The sequence below is a fragment of the Gavia stellata genome, chromosome 6 (assembly GCF_030936135.1).
Source record: "Gavia stellata isolate bGavSte3 chromosome 6, bGavSte3.hap2, whole genome shotgun sequence".
Taxonomy (NCBI): Eukaryota; Metazoa; Chordata; class Aves; order Gaviiformes; family Gaviidae; genus Gavia; species Gavia stellata.
The window spans coordinates 16,445,666-16,468,714 of record NC_082599.1 but is presented as its reverse complement, the minus strand read 5'-3'; the positions used below and the strand labels follow the sequence as shown (position 1 = coordinate 16,468,714).

At 40.2% G+C, this 23,049-nt stretch overlaps 1 protein-coding gene across 5 annotated transcripts in view; it reads right to left on the bottom strand.

Annotated features, from left to right (window-relative positions):
* Window positions 1–17,809, bottom strand: part of EPC1 (enhancer of polycomb homolog 1) — a 49,196-nt gene extending 31,387 nt beyond the window's left edge. For all 5 annotated transcript variants that reach the window (XM_059818483.1, XM_059818484.1, XM_059818485.1 and 2 more), the window contains exon 1: window positions 17,657–17,809. In XM_059818483.1, the coding sequence (XP_059674466.1) occupies window positions 17,657–17,809 (153 nt within the window). The remainder of the gene's footprint in view (window positions 1–17,656) is intronic.
* Window positions 17,810–23,049: the final 5,240 nt, after the last annotated feature.

Here is a 23,049-nt window from a genome sequence, read left to right as displayed (position 1 = left end):
ACGTCAACTGAGTTGGGTGAAATGTTATACTACATTTCTCTCAAAGTTTTCTATGTTAACTATGGAAAAAAATAAATCTACCACTCCTTCCATAGCAGTTGTTCCTCAGACCAGATTTTCAAACAACCCTCATTAAACCCCTTTTCCTTTGCAGTTAAGGCATATCTCAGTCTGGATCCATTAATCAACTAGGCAGCAGTACAGAATCAAGACAGGTAAGGCAGAGAAAAACACCAGGCAAGGGAATAAAGCCATAACAACATACAGTCTGAGGAGCACCTCTCTCTTCCCAGTATTAGTCTACTGAAGGCTTAAAAGCATTCCCTTCCACAGGCCAGAATGCACAAACTGCAGAGATCAACAGCCTACCAAATCTACATATGCTTAAGGATTCTGAAGGAAAACCCAAGTCTAATTAAGAACAGGATTTGGTTCATTTTGTTAAAAAGCATTAAAAACAGGTATGTAGAGCTATGATTTTTCCCCTGAGAAATTTCAGTAAGACTCTAAAGCCTAACATTACCTGGAGCTCGAAGGCAAGATCTCTAAACACCAAAATGCGCAACTCTAGTCAAGGACTTTAAAAAACCAAATGCCCAAACTGCTTGACTGGCCTAATCTGAATGCTAGGCATTACTAATAACCAAACTCTTTAAAGCACGCAGAAAGATTTTTGGAAACTAACTGCAAGACAAGTGTGGATTTTTATTAAAGTGTCACTTTGCCTAACACCCTGTCGCAAAAAGGAGCCCATGGGCATCCCTACTGAGGACAGCAAGGACAGCACAAAAACCACAGCTGTACTTCCACAGCTGCACTCTCCCTGAGCTACAGGGTATCAGAAGCTGGGAGTGCAAGCCATGTTTATTTTAGTTTTTGTGTTTAGTAGTCTAATAATTTTTTCTTCTGTCAACTTTTTAGTCCAGGGTGCACTATGCAACCCTAATGTTAATAAATAGGCTTGAAAGATACCCAACACATATGCAACTTTATTTTTGGTTGGGGGAGAAAAGGGCAAATGAACAAAGAAAATAATAAAAAATAAATTGGCGAGTGAACTACAGGGTTCACGCTGGGTCTGTAACACACAAAACTACAACAGCTGTACCTTCCCATAAGATTGCTTACGACATTGTCAGGTTTAACTACCTATTCTATGAAGTACAGTTTCATTATCTCAAGCAGTCATTCACTTTTAAAAAGTAACAACTTGATCAATATTTATACTGAACATTATATAGTATTCAAGTTATGTGGGGACAACAAAACATCAAAACCATTATCAAGACAGCCAAGTATCAACATTTATGTAAATTTCTTCATTCACCAGTTAAGGCTCAGCATCTCATGTCAGACAACCAAAAGGAAGTTTGCCTTAACAACCTAAATAAACTAAGCACCTTTTAAGAAGTCATATGTGCATTCCATATAAAAAGCTCATATACGACAGTCCAGTTAAAAAATTCAAACTAAAGAGTTCAAGATGATGATCTGGAAGCTTATCAAGCTTATTTCTGATTTCAAAAACAAGCAAACAAACCCACCCCTCTAGCATTATCCACTTCAGTGCTACAGGGAAGAAATAAAGTCTGTAGAAAAAGCACAAGCTGAATCATAGTAATGACTAAAAGCTAGTCTGTTAAACAGGCACACTTTTGTAGACTCCAAAATACCTGCATTTTAAGTACCTTATTCCTCTGTGTAACACACGATGGAAAGAAACTGTCATATAGTGACGAGCAGAAACGTGGGCTGCACAAAATACGCACAGGCTTGCAAAGAATATACCTAATCTTACCCTTGAATAACTGTCACAGTGTCAATGGTATCAAAGCTCCCATCTCATATTCCTCCAACTTACAACTTTTGTTAGAAGGAAAAAAATGCATTGCAAATTAGTAAGAGAAGGTTTCTCATGTACCAAGATAGCAAGGTATCACGGGAGCTGCTAAGACATTTGAGAAAACTAAAGTAACCCCCCCAAAAAGTACTAATGCTATAAGAGACATACTCAAGAGTTATTATACTGCATAAGGCATCTAGTAAAGAAGAAATCTACTTAGCAATTAGTATAGAATTGCTCTAGTCAACCAAGTTTTGTCAAAACATGTTCATGAAAACACAAGTAAAACCTACCAATACTTTTCCACTAAACTGTCTTAGCTTCTGAAATTCTGATCTGTTGCGCGTTGTGAATACGGGTCTGATGCTACAAAGGTCACAACACACAACACATCAGAATTTCAGGTCTCATGCCACAAAGGTGGAAAAGTGCTTCTTCCATAGTGACAGTGACAGGTGCAATACTGAATAACTTAAAATAAATTTTCCGAAGATTACACCACTGTGATGAGCTTCTTTATGTACTTCCTGCTGCAGATGTCAGTCTTCAGTTTGCAAATCTACAGATTCGGACACTTTTCTTGGCTTAGAATGAACGCTGCTACATTTGAATGCACAAAGACGCTACCTAGAGCGGAGACCTGTATAAGCCTGGAAGGCTCAGACTAAATATCAATTTTAAAAGTTTTCCTGATCAGTAAAAACATTTTGAATGACAAAGTGCTACATGCACTATGAGTCAGGTGCCAAATCACTATTCTTTATAGGTCAACTCTTCTTAGCATCTTGTAAACTCCACATTTATTGAGATTGCCTTTAAAAACACATGACAGTCTAGCATTTCAAATTAATGACCTTTTATGTGCAATTATGATCAAAATTATTTTTAAGGCTGGTATAAACACTGAACAACTAAGAGAGGCAAAAGACAGTAAAGCCATATGGAGCAGCAGAGGAAAGAAGGAAGAACAAAAGTGAATGGGAATGATTTACTACAAGGACAAGCATTTCCTTAATGCTTGTAAGCGCAATGCATTATAACTGTCATTTTTATTCTCTCTGTGCACAGTAAGAGTTAATGTCTGACTGGGACAAAGTAGGACTACTGAATGTGATTTACAAGGAGACGGAGTCAATTAGTTCAGGCCACACTGTCACTTTTAGCCCAGCCAAAGTTATTTTGTTTTGTTCCCCCCCGCCAATGAAGTGCTATTTTAACGCCTTTCCCTTACCCAGCATTCAAGCCAGTACATGACCTTCATTTATTTAAAAAAAAGTCAACAAAAAAAAAAACCCCAACACAAAACCCCCTCACCTTTCCATCATTCCTTGGGTCTTCACTCTTTATGTCTGTTGCATTAGTAAAAGCCTCTGCCCACAACACAAATGAAGCACACCTAATCACTCAAGGAGCAGATACATGTTATTTCCTCCACCTCTCATAAGCAGAACAGTTGAACCCCATCATGACAGTCACAACATAGAGCTGCCTGCTTCTCTACCACATGTGCAGCTGCAGACTGTTACTGATTCTTAATGGGCAATTCCTGGCTACACGGGAATAAAGTTACAGTGGTATGAATTATCCATGATTCAATGTGCCTATATAATATATTAATATATTGAAGTGTAATAGACATTTTAGAGACTGCTTTGTGCCCTTCCCAAATACTGAGTTCAAGAATATAGCCCACATATCAGCAGTGAAACCCATTTACAGGACTTCAGAAAATATCCTATTATACTAGACATCCTACCTCTCACTCTCACCACCTAGTGCCACGTAAACTACCAGAGGTTACAAGTGAGATTTTGTACTTTGCAGGAATTCATCATGTCCCTTCTGTGCAAGGACTATTTTAGCTATATTGCCATTAACAAGTGTATTTATAAAAGATTATTTAGCACATCATATCTTGAAAAACATCAACTTGACACGCCATATGTTCTTAGAGAACAAAATTCAGAGCTAATAGGTTATGCTTTTAAATTACCAATTACAGTCTCAATTTCATACTGCTTACCACATTAAATGGTGTGATCATTCTATATGACTCCTGCATTTTTTTCTCCATGCTGGAAACAAAGGACCAAATAGTACCTCATCAATAGAAAGCGAAATCAACATTATAATGCAAGGTGAGAAAAACTAGGGTTTCACATTTCACATTTACTAAGCGTAAAATGTGTTGTTAACAAGAAATTCTAAAAGAGATGACAAAGTACTTACCACAGTTTGCTATCACAATGAAGTCTCTATGGTACTCAGAACCACACTTAAGCCCCAATGTTGGGGGGGGTAGGCTGTTTCCCTTAAGTTTATCAACATGACATCACTGAAATATGGAAAGAAATGTCTTCAAGACTAATACTTCACAGCTTTTTATATTAATAGCCTGAAGACACCTAAAAAGGTTTCTCAAATCTTTCCTTTGCATCTTTGGGTATTTCTGACAGCACCCATGTTCTGATAACTAGCTACCTGAAGTTCTCAAATACATGGTATTGTATAGCTTTTTCCTTAAGCAGGTTTTATTCCTTTCCCAGTTGCTAAGTTAAAGGGAACTACCCTATGAAGCACTGTTAGCTATCCACAAGACAATGTATTCCTACTTCCTTCATCTATTCAGTATTATGACAAAGATTTGACCAAGTAGAGTCAGTTCAGTAACTGTAAGCCAAAATTAGATTATGTTCTCTCCATCCCTGCAAATGATATTACTGCCAAAAGCTGGCTTAGGACCTCAAATTCCAATTCCACCTGTGCAGACAGTGCCATCTGCTAAAGTGGTGGACTGACTTCCTTCAAATGCTCAGCAATAAATACTGTCTAACATTCTCGGGTAATGTGAATGCGTAATTCATATTTAACAAGTGTGAAAGAGCAAAATACTGAAACAACCTAGAGAGTACACTTCTCAGCTAGCATTTAGGTCTATGACCATCTGAAGAGAAATTACACCGCAGCCTAACACACACATGCACACTCACTCTCCCTGTTAACGGTGGGAATAAACCACAAAAACAAGACAAACATCCAGTATAAACATTGAAGTGATCTGCACATACACTCCTGACCACAGTGCAAAACAGTCTGGGATGAAAGACTCTCTCTAGCAAACTTATTGCTAAACCTTCCCCTTCTCTGTTAACTAAAAAAGTGCTTCTTATCCAGAGTTCTCTTGAGCACAGGTCAAGTAAGAAGTCAAACTTAAATTGCTGAGAGACAGGACAATGATATTCATGAGAAGACTAACATTGGAAAACATTCAAATTATTTTTTCCAGAAAATGACACCAAGGAAATTACAATTTAATTTAATATAAGCCAAAATAAGATGTTGGATACCTCACTTGTTTCATTTTTCAAATTACAGAGTTAAGTCAACCACTGGATACATCATCTAAAAGTAATAAGGTTACTAAATCATGCACAGGGACCTTCTTTACCTGCTGAAATGAATCAATAATGAACAAATTGAGGGCTTGGCATTACAGGTTTGATTTCTTGATAGGCTCTCATTTACCAATGGGAATATCCACTAATGTTTTTCCTAACACTTCCAGATATCCTGCCATACAACAATGGAACTTATCTTCTGACTGGACTAGTGACACAACATACCCATGACATTAACACTTAACAAAATTATACCTAGTAGAGAGTTTGCGGTACACTTTCCTCAGTAACATAAACTTATGAGGTGCACTTCAGAGCTTCTCTTCCCTCACCAGCTTCTCCAGATTTTATCAGTGCTAAGGTTTTGTCTTTATTTCTAGGACATTCTGTAGCCCACACTCCAACTACCTAAAAGCTAGCTAAAGCTCCCAAAGAGAACATTTAACAACCACCATCTACCAGATCAAGGTCTTTCTACAGTAAAAATGCAGATGCTATGGAAAACCAGGCCAGACATAAGGGTTAATGCATTAGCTGCAACAACTTCCTCCAATAAAGCCCTGAAGATCATCAAAAAAACCTCACCACTTTCTGTTCCAGCCCAAGACATGCCAACTTCATTTTCAATATTTAGCTACCATTAAGGAAATTTCTAAGTATCTTCTCAAGACAAGACACCTCAGAGGAAATACCTCTCCTTCAGAGGAAGGCTGAGAGAATGAATATGCAAAAAAAGTTCTGTTAGCCACTCTTATCCTACAGCTCTAGTAAAGATTTTTTTATACAGAGGCACTTTGTAAACATGCATGTTTTGCCAATTTCCCACACGTACTTTTTTCCGCACTGAACAAACCCTACATTACTGACAAAAAAAGGGAAGCTGGCTTACTTCAGTTTTGGTAGCTCAAGTTCTTTCCCCTCATACAAAGTGTAGGAAAAAAAAAATCAAGGTTTGCCTATTGACTTGAAGTTTGTTCAAGTTCTAACTTGATGAAACACATCAGTTGCCCAAGATGGGACTGTGAAGATTATACTACCTTTATTCCTAACATTTGAACAGTCTCATATAGCTCTTGGCCTACTTTAAGACCACAGCATCTTCATCAGAAAGCAGAGCTAGTGCACTAATATTAATCATAACTTTCTTCTAACAAAAAAAGATGATAAATAGCAAGAGAAGGGCAAACAAGGTCATCATGTTTGGCAAAGAACACAACAGTAAAAAAGAAATTGTTGAGAAACAGAAGAGAGTGCATAAATTTATCCATAAGCATCTGAAGGATCCCACAGTTTTGTAGAAGTAACCCACTTAAATGATTCCAGTAACTATACAAAATACAAAAATTCTGCAGGGCTCAAGCTCAAGTTGGTTCTTACCTGTAAGCCTTACTCCTAAACCTTCTAATAAATCCACCCTGTTGTTTTAAATTCAGCTCTTTTCTGAGATATATCTAGGTTACTGAATTGTAAATACTATAAATCAGATCACAATACTGTAAAATCTTCTTCCTGAAGTCAGTTCCTATTTTCTGCCACCCTTTTCAGAATTCTTTTTCTTCTACTTTAAGTAGTGAGAAAAATCAAATACCAAAAAGACATACAGGACATGTCCTGCTGAAATACTAATACAGGATTGGGGGTGGTGGGGTGGTGGTGTAGATTTACCACACAGCCAAAAGCTGCATTTCCTCAGCAAAAACATAAAGGCACAGGGGAAACCAGGAATACAATTTTATCACCAGTATTTAAAGAAACTTAAGAAGGAGAACATAACTAGAGAATTTAAAAACACAAGAGAATAGGACATTTCAAATAACTAAATCTTGGGAAACGCCTGGAAGAAAAGATGTCACATACTATGTAGACAGGCTAACATGGGGAATGATAATGGCACAGACAGAGGAGTAAACAAATCAAGTTACATCAAGTGTTTCCATACCTATGCTGAGAAAGGCATTTTCGGTGAGACTCACTACAGGATCAACAGAGTTTGGCAAAGCAACTTGCACCCTTCTTCCCTTTCCAAAACAAGTTCTGCATCTTTAACCCACAATCATTACACTTTCATAACAACACAGACTTGTTTTGAAAAGGAAATCTGATAACAGAAGCCTATGCAGAATTCAACTTTCCATGCTAAGGCCTTCCTAGCAACCGTGCTTTGAGTTGGACATCTAAACAGTGAAGAATCTGAAGACTTGCATTTCTTTACCAAGAGGGTGGTCAAACACTAGAACAGGTTTCCTAGAGAGGTGGTCAATGTCGCAAGCCTGTCAGTGTTTAAGAGGTATTTGGACTTAATGCCCTTACTTGGTCAGCCCTGAATTGGTCAGGCAGTTGGACTAGATAATCCTTGCAGGGCCCTTTCCAACTGAATTAGTCTATTTTGTCTGTTCTACCACAGCCCTTCAAATTATGACAGAAAAGGGACAGTAGCATGAAACGTATATATAGGGCAGCCTTTGCTACAAATCTGCCTCCTCAAATGTAAGCTTGGTAAGTCTTCCAGGCAGGCTACAAGATCTCTAATTAATTTCTATTTACAACTAGGAAGGAACAACCTTGAAGTCATGGAATTGGTATAAAGGTATGAATGTAAACGGATGCTGGAAAGCAATCCTTTCCAACAACACCCTCTTGAAAGCTTCCAATTCAAAAAGCATGCATTTCTTAGCTCCTGATTAAATATAAAGGAAACTAATCTTTAAGAGTGGTACTTAAACCTCAAGAGGATAGTTTCCTCTCTCACTCAGGCTACCTGTGCTTGAAGAGACTGACAGACCAGGAAGTTTTCAGACTTCTATTCCATCCTCAATTCATGCAATTCACCTTCACCTATTTGTTTAACCAGAAAGATCCTCCCAGAACAGGGCTGGTCCTTCAATGTACATAAAGCTGAATACACGGAAATACACATACACTGGTGGAAGGGAGAACAAAGCATATGTAAAAGCTCATTAAACAGAAAGAGGATATATACAGATACAAAAGCAGCAGGCAGCATTTTTATTCTGATGCATTAGTCATTTGATGCATTCCTTGATATTGAAATACAAGTAGAAAGTGTAAATGAAGTAGAAGAAGAACAAGTAACTTACTACATACACCTAAGGAGAGTGAATTACACTATTCTGTTCTAGCAGAGCAGATTCCTGCACAAATACACACACATTCCTTTAAAACAAAGGCTTGAAAAAGTAATATATTAACTTAGAGGTATTCAAAATGCACATGGAATACTCTTTACAAACTGATATTGAAATAACTGCATATACATTTCTGAGGAACATGTTCATATAATTTGGCACAATCATTAAGACAAGCGAAGTGGTCTACTCAAAGAAAACATTAGCAGATTTAAGGGCTTGCCACATTGCACTTTTTTTCCTACCTTAAACAAATTAGTATTAGGTGGGTTCCTGTGAACAACTTAAGTTTTACTAGACTAAAATACAGGATGTTAGCTATTAAAATGAAAAGAAAAAATAAAGCCACATCACCCTGATCCTCAAACATTAAGGTTACTGAATTACTGCCCCTTCCCATTACTAATGCTATTAATATTTTACTGTATATGATTGTTGTGGTTTAACCCGATCCTCTGCTGAAATCCATTATATGATACAGCAAACCATATCCTGGGCCACATCAGAAGAAGCGCGACCAATGGGTCGAGGGAGGCGATTCTCCCCCTCTACTGTGCTCTCGTGAAACCCCACCTGGACCACTGCATTCAGCTCTGGGCCCCTCAACATAAAAAGGACATGAACCTGTTGGAGCAAGTCCAGAGGAGGGCCACGAAGATGATCAGAGGGCTGGAGCACCTCTCCTATGAAGACAGGCTGAGACAGTTGGGGTTGTTCAGCCTGGAGAAGAGAAGGCTCTGGGGAGACCTTACAGCAGCCTTCCAGTACCTGAAGGGGACCTACAAGAAAGCTGGAGAGCAACTTTTTACAAGGGCATGTAGTGATGGGATAAGGGGTAATGGCTTTAAACTGAAAGAAGGTGGATTTAGATTAGGTATTAGGTGGATTTAGATTAGATATTAGGAAGAAATTCTTCACCATGAGGGTGGTGAGGCGCTGGAACAGGTTGCCCAGAGAAGTTGTGGATGCCCCAACCCTGGAGGTGTTCAAGGCCAGGTTGGATGGGGCTTTGAGCAACCTGGCCTAGTGGAAGGTGTCCCTGCGCATGGCAGGGTAGTTTAACTAGATGATCTTTAAGGTCCCTTCCAACCCAAACCATCCTATGATATTCTGTGAAATCTGAAAAAGTCAGGAAGATAGCCTTATGGGGCTCCTCTCCTTAAGACAGGCTGTGAAAACTCCCAGGACGTGAAGTCTTTCCATACAAGCCTGGCCTTAAAATGACTTACAGTTCACCCTGACATAAGCTCCTCTCATTTAACTCCAAAACCCTGCCAGCTGTATTCTTTCTTGTGCTATTAAGAACACTGCTAAGGAAGTTATCTTCATGGCTTTTTTCCCCCCAGTCTTAATGTAAATAATTTGTCAGAAATTTTTAATCTCTTCCAATGGTTAACCATCCTAGGTTAGGTAGGTAGACTAAGTAAGTCTAACCTTTTTTATGTTAAGTCTGAACATGAAATTGCTCTCACTGTAGTTAACTCTGCTATGCATAAAGTAACTGCTGTTACATGCCTTCTCTTTGTGCAATTACTGGGAAATCAAGAAAAGGTTAAAAATAATGTGAGTATGTATACATCAAACTAATTCTTTAAGACTGATCTACACTTAGCTTTTCTGGAACAGCTTTTTAGGAAGAATCAAATTGCTTCTATATACACATAACTTGTACAGATGATAAATACATTAGAAAAAGAACATCCTCCCCCTTGAACACAAATGTCCTGACTTGAAATTCTTCCAAAGTGAGTTTGCTAATTCATATCCTCCATCATTTCAAAACAGAATATGGACCTCCTGGAGAAGCCTCTGACCTGCATAAGGCACTGATTATCGACCAAGTCTCCTCGCTATTTTCTGAAACCTTAAGTATTTTCAAGATTACTTTAGAGCATGACATGTACACCTTCACCATTATTACATGTTTAACTGACACCATATACAGAACTAACATCACATTATCAAACTACTTTCATGGCAGTCCCCTGCTCACAACTTCAAGTTAGTGCCTAACTTCTCTATGGCATAACAACAGGCCATCTATCATGATTTCTAAACTTTTACATAGAACTGCTAGCTTCCAGGAAGCGGTCAAATCCCATAGGTGTAATCTGTACTTCTTGTTCCGAGATTAACATGGTGAGCTTTGCTGCTTCTGATTTCAAATTGGGATGGGCAACCTCATTCCAGCCTCAAACAAATTCCACCAATCTGTAATAGAAGTCTATGCCACCACTATGCCTCTGACTTCAAAAGGAAAACACTGTTGGTACAGCTGGGTTTCATACCACAAAATTAACCAGTTTCTTTAGGCAGTCAGAGACAGTGCATAAATTGCTCACTATAGAAGCTACTTCTCACCATCAGCCAGACTTCCTAACTTGCATGAATGTTCAGGCAGAGAATACCTTCCAACATTAAACACAATGTAACAGAAAGCTTTGGTGTAACTGAAGGTGACATATTCAATAAGGTTAAGGTGCCACTGTTACTACATAGTTGGAAGCTAGGCACAGAGAGAGAGGGCGAAAAGAAAACACTTTTTATCACCTGAATATTTTGCCATGGTATGGGAGTTTTCCTACACTTCAAATTTGGCTGTTTGTGATGAGATGTCATGTTTCTTCTCTCAAAATTCTCTAGCTAAGGTTTCCACACAGGTATATATGAAGTAAGTTATTAAGCTCAATACCAAACTAAAAGGTAAAATTAACGCCATTACATGAGCTCACAGGAAAATCTCTTCCAGCTCTGAACTGAGCTGTTCACAGAACGTTGCTTTAGACAAAACTGCAACAAACCCTTGTTTCTCTGTGCCCCTCCTATCAAATTATCAAACACGTATGCTTCAGGAATCTAATTTATGAGTTAAGTGTGTTCAAAATTAAGCACAAAAAAGATTAGCCTGGTATATAAAATTAATGCCTCCTACTATAAGCGAGCAGAAAAGCAGGACAAAGGGGAACATGACATAAACAGGAAGCAATACTCTTCCAGTTTGCAGGACTCCTGAATCAAAGAGTATGCAAAAAACCCTGTTTCTATGCTACCCATTTACTTCAAGATCCTTAAATGTTTCAGCTCTCTTGGTCTAAGAGACCACTAAAGGAGTTCAGCTTATCTGTTTTAAGATGATACTCGACTTCTACAAGCGGTGGGGGTGTGGGGTGTGTGCGCACAGGGACAACATGCAGATTCTCTTCTGTTAGTAAGCTAAAAACTTTACAGGGATTTCCCTGACTCTACAGCAAATAAAAAAAAAAATCCAGACTTGAAACTGATGATGCAGTTACAGTACCTGTAAATTCATGTAATTCTGATTGCCCCATAAGATCCTAAAACACTTAGTATCAGTGAACCACGCATCAGCAGAGTAGTGGTTATTTTAAGAGTACTTAGACCCCACGTACACAGTTGTTTAATTAGCAGAAAATACAAACTTTTATGGAAGCACACACAGAATGCAGCTTCTTAAGCTGGCAAGAATGTAATGAACAAAAAAAGACTATAGGACCTTTAGTGAAATTTACTTATGTAATTCAAGACCATTCATACACTGACTCACTAAACCTCAGCTATGCACTTACTTCACACATTTTTAAATTCATTACGGTTTAGATGGTGATATATGGTTCCCTTCTTCTACATTTCTTACCAGCTTTTTTCCTTGAAAAGGTAAAAACAGTTATTTCAGCAGTAAGAGAATCTGGATATGGCAGCTTCCCAATGCCTCCAGCACGGATTTGGGAAGAGAAAGGCATATTTTCTGTGCAGTTATTGCTTGGAAGAGATCTATAGTGCTCAAGGTAGTTTTATGGAGAGGACATGATCCTTGAACCTACCCAAATTGAGTAAATGGGAAATTAACCAAGTAGTGCTTTGATAAACTAAGACACATCCTATTAGAGAATATGTTTAAAGTGTTCCGAAGCATTTTAATGAACATTAGGTTATCTTCATCAGGTCTTCTATAACATTTAGCAAATACTGACAGATCACGCTGATATTTGGGGGGGGGGGGGGGGAAATTACATCTAATAATGAAATTTTACCAAATAAGCTTTTCTTAAACATCCCCAAAGCCAGGCCAGGGAAGATAACTACAACTATGGATTTAAAGAGATCAAAAGTACATTTTAAACTTTCTCAACAGTTTGCTCAAACACCTGGTAACAGAGTATGACAGTATTTACAGATGACCATTGCACATACAGATTTAATTCCACCTTCTATGCAACCTGTTAGTTACATCATAACACATACACAAAGGAAAACTATACAAACTGAATGAACAGCTGTAGAGCTTATAATTTCAGACTCTGGGTGCTTAATTCTTTTACCTGCTACTAGCAACACTAACTAAAATTAGAAAGCAAGCTTGAATTTTAAACTCTTAAGAACAGAACTCCACGTAGTGCATCAGTCTGACAGAAAACTAGTAGGTCAAGAAAGCTGCTACTTCAGAGTTAAGATGAGGGCAAAGATTAACCGCCAGACCATGAGCTTAGTCAGAAGAGGGAGTTAAGAGAGTAATACAATAAAGCAACAGGACTTCTCACTGCTTGATACTCTCTCCCCTGCCTCAACACCAAGGACAGAGACACCGCGATTTAGAAAAGTTTACCTAATGGAAAATGTGCACCTAACCTATACAAACCTGAACATGCAAAAGACTAAACAGCAATGTAACATCCAAAACCTTAGTATGACCATAGTAATATCAGCATTTACATCAGGATAACAAACTCACTCAAGAATAAAAAACAAAACAAAAAAACCTCAAACCCATGATAATTCCTATACCCATAGGACTGTTATTAACTATAAAAGTCATCAACATAGCTGTTTTTTCCTATTTAGATAATTCATGTCTCTGATGTATGCTAGGGCACTTAATTAAAAGTATCTCTGCTTACACACTAATCTTTGTTGAGGCACTGCTTCAGCTAAGTAGTTCATACTTCCTGACATTTTAAATATGCCTTTTAAATGTTGATATGAAGTGCTTCAAACACATGGCTTTGTTCTGTTTGTTTTTTTTTTCCTCTCTAAAAAAACCCAAAACAACAAACTATATTCACAATAATTCTCCACAAGGATTTTTTTTTTTTTTTTAGTTATGTACAAAGTCTTAAAACCCCTCTAAGTTTCTATTTTTCATCAAAGAGTCTAGAGGCTGGGGGTGTGGTCTGTGTCCTATCTCCCTTCCTTTCAGAAAAATGCAGGGAAAACAAGTGTAGTTTTCCTTGGTTTGGTTGGAGGCCATCAAATCTAGGATGCCTGTAAAGCTATGCATGCTTTCTTTCTGAAACATAAGTTACCGAACATCTTCGGAAAGCTTCAGTGTGTCTTATTTTTTCAGTAAAGCTTTTTATTGCAAATAACTAAAGCTACCTCTGCTCTGCTTTTCCAGCTGTCTCCTTTCAGTCTAGAATCTGAATTTCCAGTTAAAGAAAAATTAAAGCAGCACCCCCTCAAAAAACCACAAAACAAGAGGTCACACAAATTAACACCTTTAAAAAAAAAAGTCCTTCACAAAGGATAAACAAATCTGATCCATTCACTTCTTTATTCAGGCAGTTATGAACTAAAATGGACTTGTTAGCCAAATCTGCATTACTGTATTATTAACAGTATTCTGTTGTTTGGTTCGCAAAATTACAGCACTAAGGATGCGTTTTGCTCAAAACAGGATTTCAAGATAATACAGGGGATGTTTAGTGTTGCATAAGAAGTGTCATTACGTTTTGAAGGCTTTTTTTTTTTTCCCTGAGATGCATACGTCTCCTGAGAGTTTTTAGTTTCTTAGATTTAGCAACAGACTTGGCAACAGCCACAATGTGCTTACCCTAGAAACTTGGGAGCTGAACCAACTGTCAGAACACAGTATCAGTCAAGAACTTCAAGTACCACTGTCTGTGTGCCAAAGAGCTTTTTGCTATAGTCTTTTACCTCGAAACAAAACCACTAACTGAAATTATTACTTATTAAGCAGAAAGGTATACTCTATACTTGTTATATATGTTATACTTGTTAACAGAATTAACATCACTTTAAGGCCCTTAGTTGCCACTTCTTTTTAAAGAGTTGCTATATCCCTCTTATCAATTGCATATTTTAGAACTCAGATCAACTTTGCAAGGTTGTTTTTCCTTCAGAAGACTCTTACAGAACATCACTGCTCAACTGCAGTTTCCAGTTGTAATAATGAAGATGTACTATTTTCCATATTTATTCTCTGTAGGAACAGGATGGGAGAAAGATAAGATGAAAGGGAAGCAAAATAGATTCCTTTTTGTGCATCAAAACACTAATTAGTCATTTAAATACCTTGTGACTTGATGCTTGAATATTAAATCTCTTTGATTGCATTTTTCCCTAAGGAAAGTTATTTAGTCAAGAGGAGAGCTCTTAACTCCAAATATGTGTTCATTTTAAATTACATTTATGCAAAACTCAAGGCAATGTTAGAATTCTATTTATAAAATAGTTATAAACGTCTGTTCACACTAGTTGAAGCCACCCCCCCAGATTCTTATGGACACTTTGCCATCTGTTTGTAAAGAAATGGATAATACAAAACATCTATTATTTTCGTAAGTATTAGAAAAAAAAAACCCTCTAACTCAAATCTTCAACTGCTACATAATACAAACAACTCCAGACTTTCCAAAATTCTGCATGGCATGAAGTTTTGGAAACAGAATGTGTAGGGTATTAAACCTGTGAGGTTTGCCACAACTTTAGTCAACTACCATGCCTCTTTGTTGTGAGCACCAATATAAAACTGAAGAGAAAACTTCTTGGGGCAACAAGAGGGAAGGAAGGAAATTCAGCAAGTTTGCAGAAACAAGAAGGGGGAAGAGTTTAACAAACTATTTTATGTAAGATCCAAAAAGGATTCAGGAAGACACCTGTGTTTACCAATGGCAACCAAATTTCTCTTGGGGGTTTGTGTTTGTACACATGTATTTAAAACAAAGGCATGAGCAAACTTTATGTGTGCAAAGTGTCTGCTTGCACCTACAGCTCTGAAGTTTAACCCTCAAAGCTAGATTTAGTAAAACAAAAGCATCCCATTAACCATAGAAACAAGTCTTACCATTAATGTTTAAAATTTTTCCCTTGCCCATGACTACTTTTCCTTAGCTAGGACATATATCTCTGGGTTTATGGAGGCTATATAGTTACTTCATGTAATTTTCTAGCCTAAAGAGTAAAAGAGTAAAACAGTAAAAGAGAAAGAGAGCAACCTGACATTTCTACATAAATAAATGCATGCATGCACACTCGCTCGCTTTAACTGAGAAATAAACTTGGCAAGCATCATAGCAAACATAACAAAATTTAAAATTCTGGTACAAGTGGAAATTAAGGGTGCTCTCTCTCATATTCAGAATCTATAGGTATGAATTGAGAATACATCTACTGTGTCAAAAGAAACATGCGTGTGGAAGCACTGCTAACTACTGCTTAAATACTACTAAGAAATGCCAAAGTTTTGTGCACCTTCACTTCACAAAGATAAAAAACACCACCAAAACAAACCCATAAAAAAAACCCCCACCAACAAAAAAAGCCACACTTCACAATGTACATTTTTGTGGATGTTTAAAGCAACTTACGACTTGCACAGGACTTGGAAATATTGAATTACATTAAAATGGTAAGCAGTTACAATAGAAAAGCCTCAGAGAGTCGTTGTGAATGGAGACAACATGCAAAGAGTACTACTCTCTACAAATTATTCAGCCTGAAGATATTTCAGAAAAATTCACAGAATCAGTTAACTTAGACCAATAATGCCACAAAGAGAAGACTACATTTAAAGAAGATACTTCTATTTTAAAGTTTTAGAAAAGTAACTCGAAGTTTGCTACATCTAGAAATACAAACAGGAACTGTACAGGCTGTCACCTTCAAAGGACAATGGCAGCCTGACAGCTAGCAGAACTCAAGACTATGAAATTGTCACGTTTGTTCTTATTAAATTTCAAAACCTGTTTACATAACTGTATTTCTACAGTTCCCTCCCATTTGCTGTGCTTAATGCACAAATGAGGAAAAGTGATTATACTAAGGAAATTAAAGATCTGCAACCACTGAAAACAACAAACAACCCACTTCAGCAGAGGTCTTCAGCAATAACAGCTATTGAACGTTGTACCTATCCTGGAACGTGTTGAGTGAATGATTAAATTATCTTGAGGTTCAAAAAAAACCGTTTAAGTTTCATTCTTCACTGAGACAGCAAAAACAGAGGGAAGTGATAAGATTTTTCACCTCAAAACTCGGATTTTCTTACTCTGAGTAGTATTTCAGTACCGACTTTTGTATTTTCACATAGCGAACAGGACAATCTTACTTGCACCACGCCTGTCTGAAGGCACTTCTAGGGTTTTCAAATAAACCTAAACATAAATCCTTCCATTTCCTATCTCTGGCAGCGGAAAAAAAAAAAAAAAATATATATATATATATACACACACACACACCAGCAACACAGACCTAAGTTCACGCTGGAGCAGCTCAGCGGCAGCCCCGAGTTCCCGCCAGGTTCGCGCAGACTGGCGGCAGCCCGAGCGCTACGGCCCGTCAGGAGGAGGCACGCCACCACAACACGTGCGCGGGGATGCCGGCAACGACAACAACGCTTCAGCAGCCAGCAACGAGCCCCGCTCAGCTCGCCGCACCCCGGGCCCCCGAGCCCCGCTTCCCGCCGGCACCCGAGCCCGCAGCCGGCCCGGCCATTGCTCCCGCTCCCCCACGAGGGCGGCCCAGGCCGGCGCGCGCTCCCGCGCCAGCAGCCACAACTTCCGAGCGCCACCCGCCGCCGAGCGCCCCCTGCGGCGGCGGCCGGCTCGGCAGCGCCACCCGGTGGGGCAGAGCGGGCACGGCGCCGCCGAGGCCCGTCTCCCCGCCGCTGCCGCACAAGGCCCGGCCCAAGAACCGAGACAAAATGGCGGCCGCCCGCGGTATCACGTGACCCCCTTTGTGCCTTTAGCGAAAGGGCCTCCCGAAAGGGCCGCCAGCTACCGCGGGGCGCGGGCTGGGGAGAGAGGGGGCCGTGGGAACGCGCTGGGGGAAGGTGCGGTAGGGGGCCGCCGGGCTCGGCGCCCTCCCTCTCCAGGTTCCCCCCCTCCCGGCGGGCGGGGAGAGCGGGGAGAAGATGGCGGCCATTTTGTGCTTGCGCAGAGGCGAAGGTGGGGGCCCCGGGTGCGGGGGGGATGGAGGGACCCGGCCGAGGGGGGGGGGGGGGTCTCACGTACCGACTCCTCTTCCTTCTCCATGCCCGTGGGCATCTGCGGCACGGCCCGGTTAATGGAGGCATATTCGGCCAAGTCGGGCAGGTCCTCGCAGCGGAAGACGGGCAGCGGCTTGGACGCGTCCAGCGCCCGGGCCCGGAACGACAGTTTGCTCATGTTAGGCGGCGATGGCGGCTCCGGCTGGGGAGGGGGGGGCGACAGCAAGACCGCTCCGAGCTGAGAGCCGGACCCCGCCGAGCGCTCTCATGGAGAGACCGGGGCTCCCCCGGCAGGGCGGGGCGCACTCCGACACGGGGCCCGGCGGCGCCGGCTGGCGCGGCTGGGCTGGGCGCTGGCTTCTCTCCTCCGCCGCTCCGGCTCCGCTCAATACGCCACGGCCAACATGGCGGACATTAAACCTCGACTGGCCGCCTCTTTCAGCCAACCCCAGCGCCACAGCCATTCCCACACTGCATCGCGCAGGGGCGCGGGCACAGCGCCGCCCGGGGGAGAGCGCGCGCAGCGCGGGCACGGGAGCGCGGGCTCGGGAGCGCGGGAGAGCTCGCAGCGGCCGGGCAGCGGGCACGGGGCACTGCTGGCGGGGGGGTGGGGGCGCAGCTGCTCCCCGCGGGCTCCCGTCTCGCGGGGGGGAGGGAGGAGAGGGGCTTTTCCTCAGCGTGCGGCCAGGGCCGCTCCGCTCGCCTGCCTGTGAGCTGTGCCGGGGAAGGCACGCTCCGCTCCTGTGGGGGTAAGGAGGGTCAGCTGGACCCAAATCCCACCTCCCCACCCCGAGGGGAAGCCTCCCCGAGGTCAAAGGAGCAACGCCTTTCCCTGACAGCCACCTAGCTTCGGGAAACCTCGGAAGAGAGGCGGGGAAGAGCGGGAAAGTGCCGGTCCCGACGCTCACTCGGGGGCCGGCTGGGCGCCGGACCGAAGGGCGGCCTGCCCCGAGCGCTGAACTTACCCCGACCCGGGCGGGCGGGCGGCGGGGCCGCCCAGCTCCCTTGGAGCCCGGCGCCCTCCCGAGCAACGGCCGGAGCGGCGCCCGGCTGGGGGGGGGGGGGTCCGACTGCGGGGCGGCCGCGCGGCTGAGGGGCCGCCCGGGGAAGGGGAAGCGCTCCTCGCCTCAGGGCCCGGCCCGAGCCCCGCGGCGGGCGCAGCGGCCTCTGTCCCGGGCGTCTCGCGGCGCCTTCGGGAGTGAGGCGGCACCCCCTGCCCCCTCAGCAGCACCTGCCTCCCGGAGTCGGTCCCTCCCTGCATCGCGGAACCAAGTTCGCTTTCGTGCTAAATGAAGGAGAAACACAGGCACCTCCCTGAATACGTGAAGGATTGTAAGAACCGGTCACCTCCACAACAGCATTTCCAGCCTACTTCTCTGAGGCTTTCAGAAACTTGGTCCAGTAGCGAAGTGCCGGCACGTGAACTAGTTTAACCCTTGCTTGGATTTAAGTTATCAGCTACCCGTTCAAGCAAGCTCACTACAGGCGAAGGTTAGAACTAATTTGAGCATGTCTCATTAGGTAAGCTCCTTTACGTCTCACCGATTTGACTAAATTGATGCAGTATTCTGCTATAAGCAAGCGATAGGAAATTTAGAGTCTCACTTGTCTCAGTAATGTCTCCACATGCTGCCCCAGGTCATCTCAGCACAGCCATAAAAGTCAAAAAACATTTCTCCCAGGCCATTGCTAGAGCTGTCTAGTTAAGGAACATTTCATGTGCTTGGATATGTTACGTCCTTGCATTAGATCATATGTAATTTAGTTCTATAGTTAAATCATAAATAAACATAACTTCAAGAAGGTGGATTTATTTTCATTAAAAAGCATGAGAAAGTTGTGTTTTGTTTGAATTTAAGTATCCCTCCACTTCTAAAGCAAAGTTTTGTGCTGTTGTATGAGAATCAGTAGACATAACTTGTTCTTTACCACATATTACTCCTGGGAAATAAAGCTTTCAGAAATAGGACATAAATGTAACAAACGCATTAGAAAAGCCTCGGTTTGCTTAGTTGTTTTAAAAATCTGATATCTCTATAATAGAAGCAAAAGCCTTTTTTTTTTTTTAATCACATCACCTCTTCGATAGTAATACTACCATCCTCGACCTTAAACAACTAGCCACTGGATGAAGGATTGCTAGATGCAGTTGTTAACAGCAGTTTAAAGCCAACAATTTGCATGTCTGACTTCCCCATAGGTCTCCCAGACTGTTTCACCTGCAAGTCATTTAGCTTCACAACCTCTCTGGGACAGGAAATTGTCTCTGTATTGCAAATGGGTAATGCAATGGAACACAGCTGCTAGGGAGAATAAGACCGTTTCTTAAGGGAGGGGTTTGTGTTGGTTTTGGTGCATTTTTTTGTTTTTTCTTTTTTTTTTTTTTTTTAAAAAAGGATAGTGGCATGAACTAAGGAACATGATTGAATTCATTTGTACTTCAGTAGTTACATCAGAAACAAATGTTAAAGTTGCATATTGCTTTTTACGCTAATTTTAAAGCTTTAAGCACACACTAGCTAGAAATAGTAATCCTAAAGTAATCCTAAAATAAATTGTACATAAAACACCTACAGAGTTTACCACAAATACTGAAAAATTTAGTTTACCCAACTAGCAGACAGATAAGACAATGATAAAAAAACCAAACAGCAATATACTATCATAGCTTGGCTTTGACCTAAAACATTCAATGAAAATTAAATACCTGGCAGCTAAGCAAAAAATAAGGCCATTAAATATAACTTTCCACTTCCACTGATGAAAGAAAAACAATACATAATGAAAAGCAAAGTATAGAAAATATCCTGAACTATAAAGAAAAAATACTGATGTTTAAACTTATCCTTAATTGACCTTTGCATTTCTAACCCTGCCACAGGCTTGAGAAAAGTGCAGAACAAGCAGAATGGTCAATAACATTTGGATACAAATGGGACAGTATGCATTAAGAAAGAGTTTTGGCCTGAAACTCTTGGACTTATCAGTTTTTAATGTTTTGCCAATAAAATAGATTGCATTTTACTATTTTGTAGCAGAAATTGATTAGTCCTTAAAATTGCCTAAATTAATTTGCTAGTAAGATGGAAAGTGTGGTATTTGAAAACAATGCGACATCAGCCCTAATTTCTGTTCTATAAAGGTCATAACAGGAAAAAGTATAGAACATAAACAGACATGTTTCTATTTTACGTTCCTTTCAGTTACAATATACGGATATATTTTAAATTTTGCCATTTTGTAGCATTTACCAAAATGCTCACATTACATTTGTAGACACCAGTGCTGCACTATGACAGTAGTTAATCTGAAATGATGTTTTGCATAATGACCAAATTTGCCAGCTCTCAGAAAGCAATCAGTAACTGTAAACTCAGTTGTTGTACCAAAGTGCTATGTGTCCATTTTTTCAAAATGGAAATTTAGTGAACTATAAGGTAACTGAAATATAATGAATACAGCATTTTGAACAGCTATTCTTTTTTTGTACAAACCGCTGAAATTAGATCTTTAACACTGGAGGCACTTTTTTAAGGCTCCATCTTTTTACAGTCTCAAAATACTTGATTAAAAGAACAAGCTTGACTAAAATTAATGAACTTTGTACATCAGCTATGTAGGTGGTAAATATAACCATTTCAATATAAATTCTAAAGTACTAAATTCAGATTAAGCATTAAGGGCTAAGATCCAACAACTTGATCCATGCAGCTACAGAAAGGGGTCTCTTGTGGTATCATCTAACTCAAGTTTTTGGGCTTCACAGACCTAACTTGCTGGTTTGGTTTGCAAGTTCTACGAACCATTTGACAAGTTTTTACAAATTTTAGTATTTATATAGTTTTGTGGCTTAAACCTTCTCTGAATCAAAAGAAAAGATTTTCAGTACTTTCTTTAAGCATGAGTTGTAGTCTTCTGAGCATGGGTTTCATATTGTCTCCCGTTCTAACAGCAATCATTGGTACTAGTCACAAAATAGCTATGCATAAAGGACATATAGGTTAAACTGTGTGTCATTTTTGGTGCTTTCTGGAGTCAAGCAACTCTGTATTTTAAGAACCTAAAATTCTAGGAGGCAGTTGTTGAACTTCTAAACCCTCCTTTTTTAAAATTTGTTCTCATATTTTTTATATTAGGAGTTTATCACCAATTAAGTACATTTATATAAAGGCAAGTATAAAATAAAGGAGCTAAAAGGTTGAAATAAAGGATGATATAAAGGCTGATATTGCATATATGAATTTTCTATTGTTGTACTTTTAAGGAAAGCCTGCTTATTGGAGAAAATAAATATCCACAGCAATACATAGTATTAACAGTGAACATCTGATGTCATTCCACTCTCCAGCCTCACTGGAAGAGGGGGGTTGGTTTGTTTTTAATTTTTTAAACTTACTTCCTTCCTTCCCCTTTCCCCCAAAATAATGATACACTGAAATCCAGAGTCAAACTGGGATTAGAAATCAAGTACGTTTGACTCCTTACATACATGCATTTTCTCGGGCCATACTTTTCTTGTACCTGCTTAAAACTGTAGCAGACAACAATTAGAAGTAGAACATGTTAAGGGTAAAACATGTTTCTCATTTGCCAACCATTTAAAAATAGTTCTTACACACAGAAGATAATACTGTATTTTCATAAACTGAGGAATATGATGAGTATGCTAAACTATACGCTAACTTGCATATCCATAAATACTTGCAGTTTTTCATTTTTCTCACTCTGGGACTACTTTATACCCTGCTTCTACTATTACAGAACTCACTAACTCATCATTTATTTATACAGCAATTTTGTTGACCTGTTTTTTGCCTTTTTTCTCCATAAATGCTGACTGCTCTGAACAGATAAAAAGTATGACTGGTCTTTCCCGCCCCCCCACCCCTTCAATAATCAAGTATTAAGAAATGACACATTCTGAAGTTACCATACTCAGGTTTCTTTCCAGAACAACTTAGTCTTAGGGGTATTTGGAAAGATATAAGTGGCTCTTTTGTTCTGTAGTAAGTTATTATGGATTCTGTATGTATATTCCTGTTTTACATTTGCTAGTGATGCTTCTGTTCAAACTCGCTTCTCAGCTATCTTTTTTTTTGTTTATGTTTTATAACATTACAGAGAGATGTATTCTTTGAAATCATCTCAGTGAGCTACCTGAAGTTTGGATTAAAATGAGATAAACGTAGGCAAATACAACACTAGAGGTTCTTCGTTATTTTGTAAAATGTCACATTACAGTAGTAAGTAGATGCGTATAGAAATCATCTTAACAGCATGAAGATTTCAACCATAAATTTCACCTTATTTGCTGGTGTCAACTGTCTGTTTGAAAAGAGATAATGGAACTGTCCAACATATTTAAAGAGTTCAGACACAATGCTACAAAACTGGTGTAGAACGCCTTTGTGATAACTT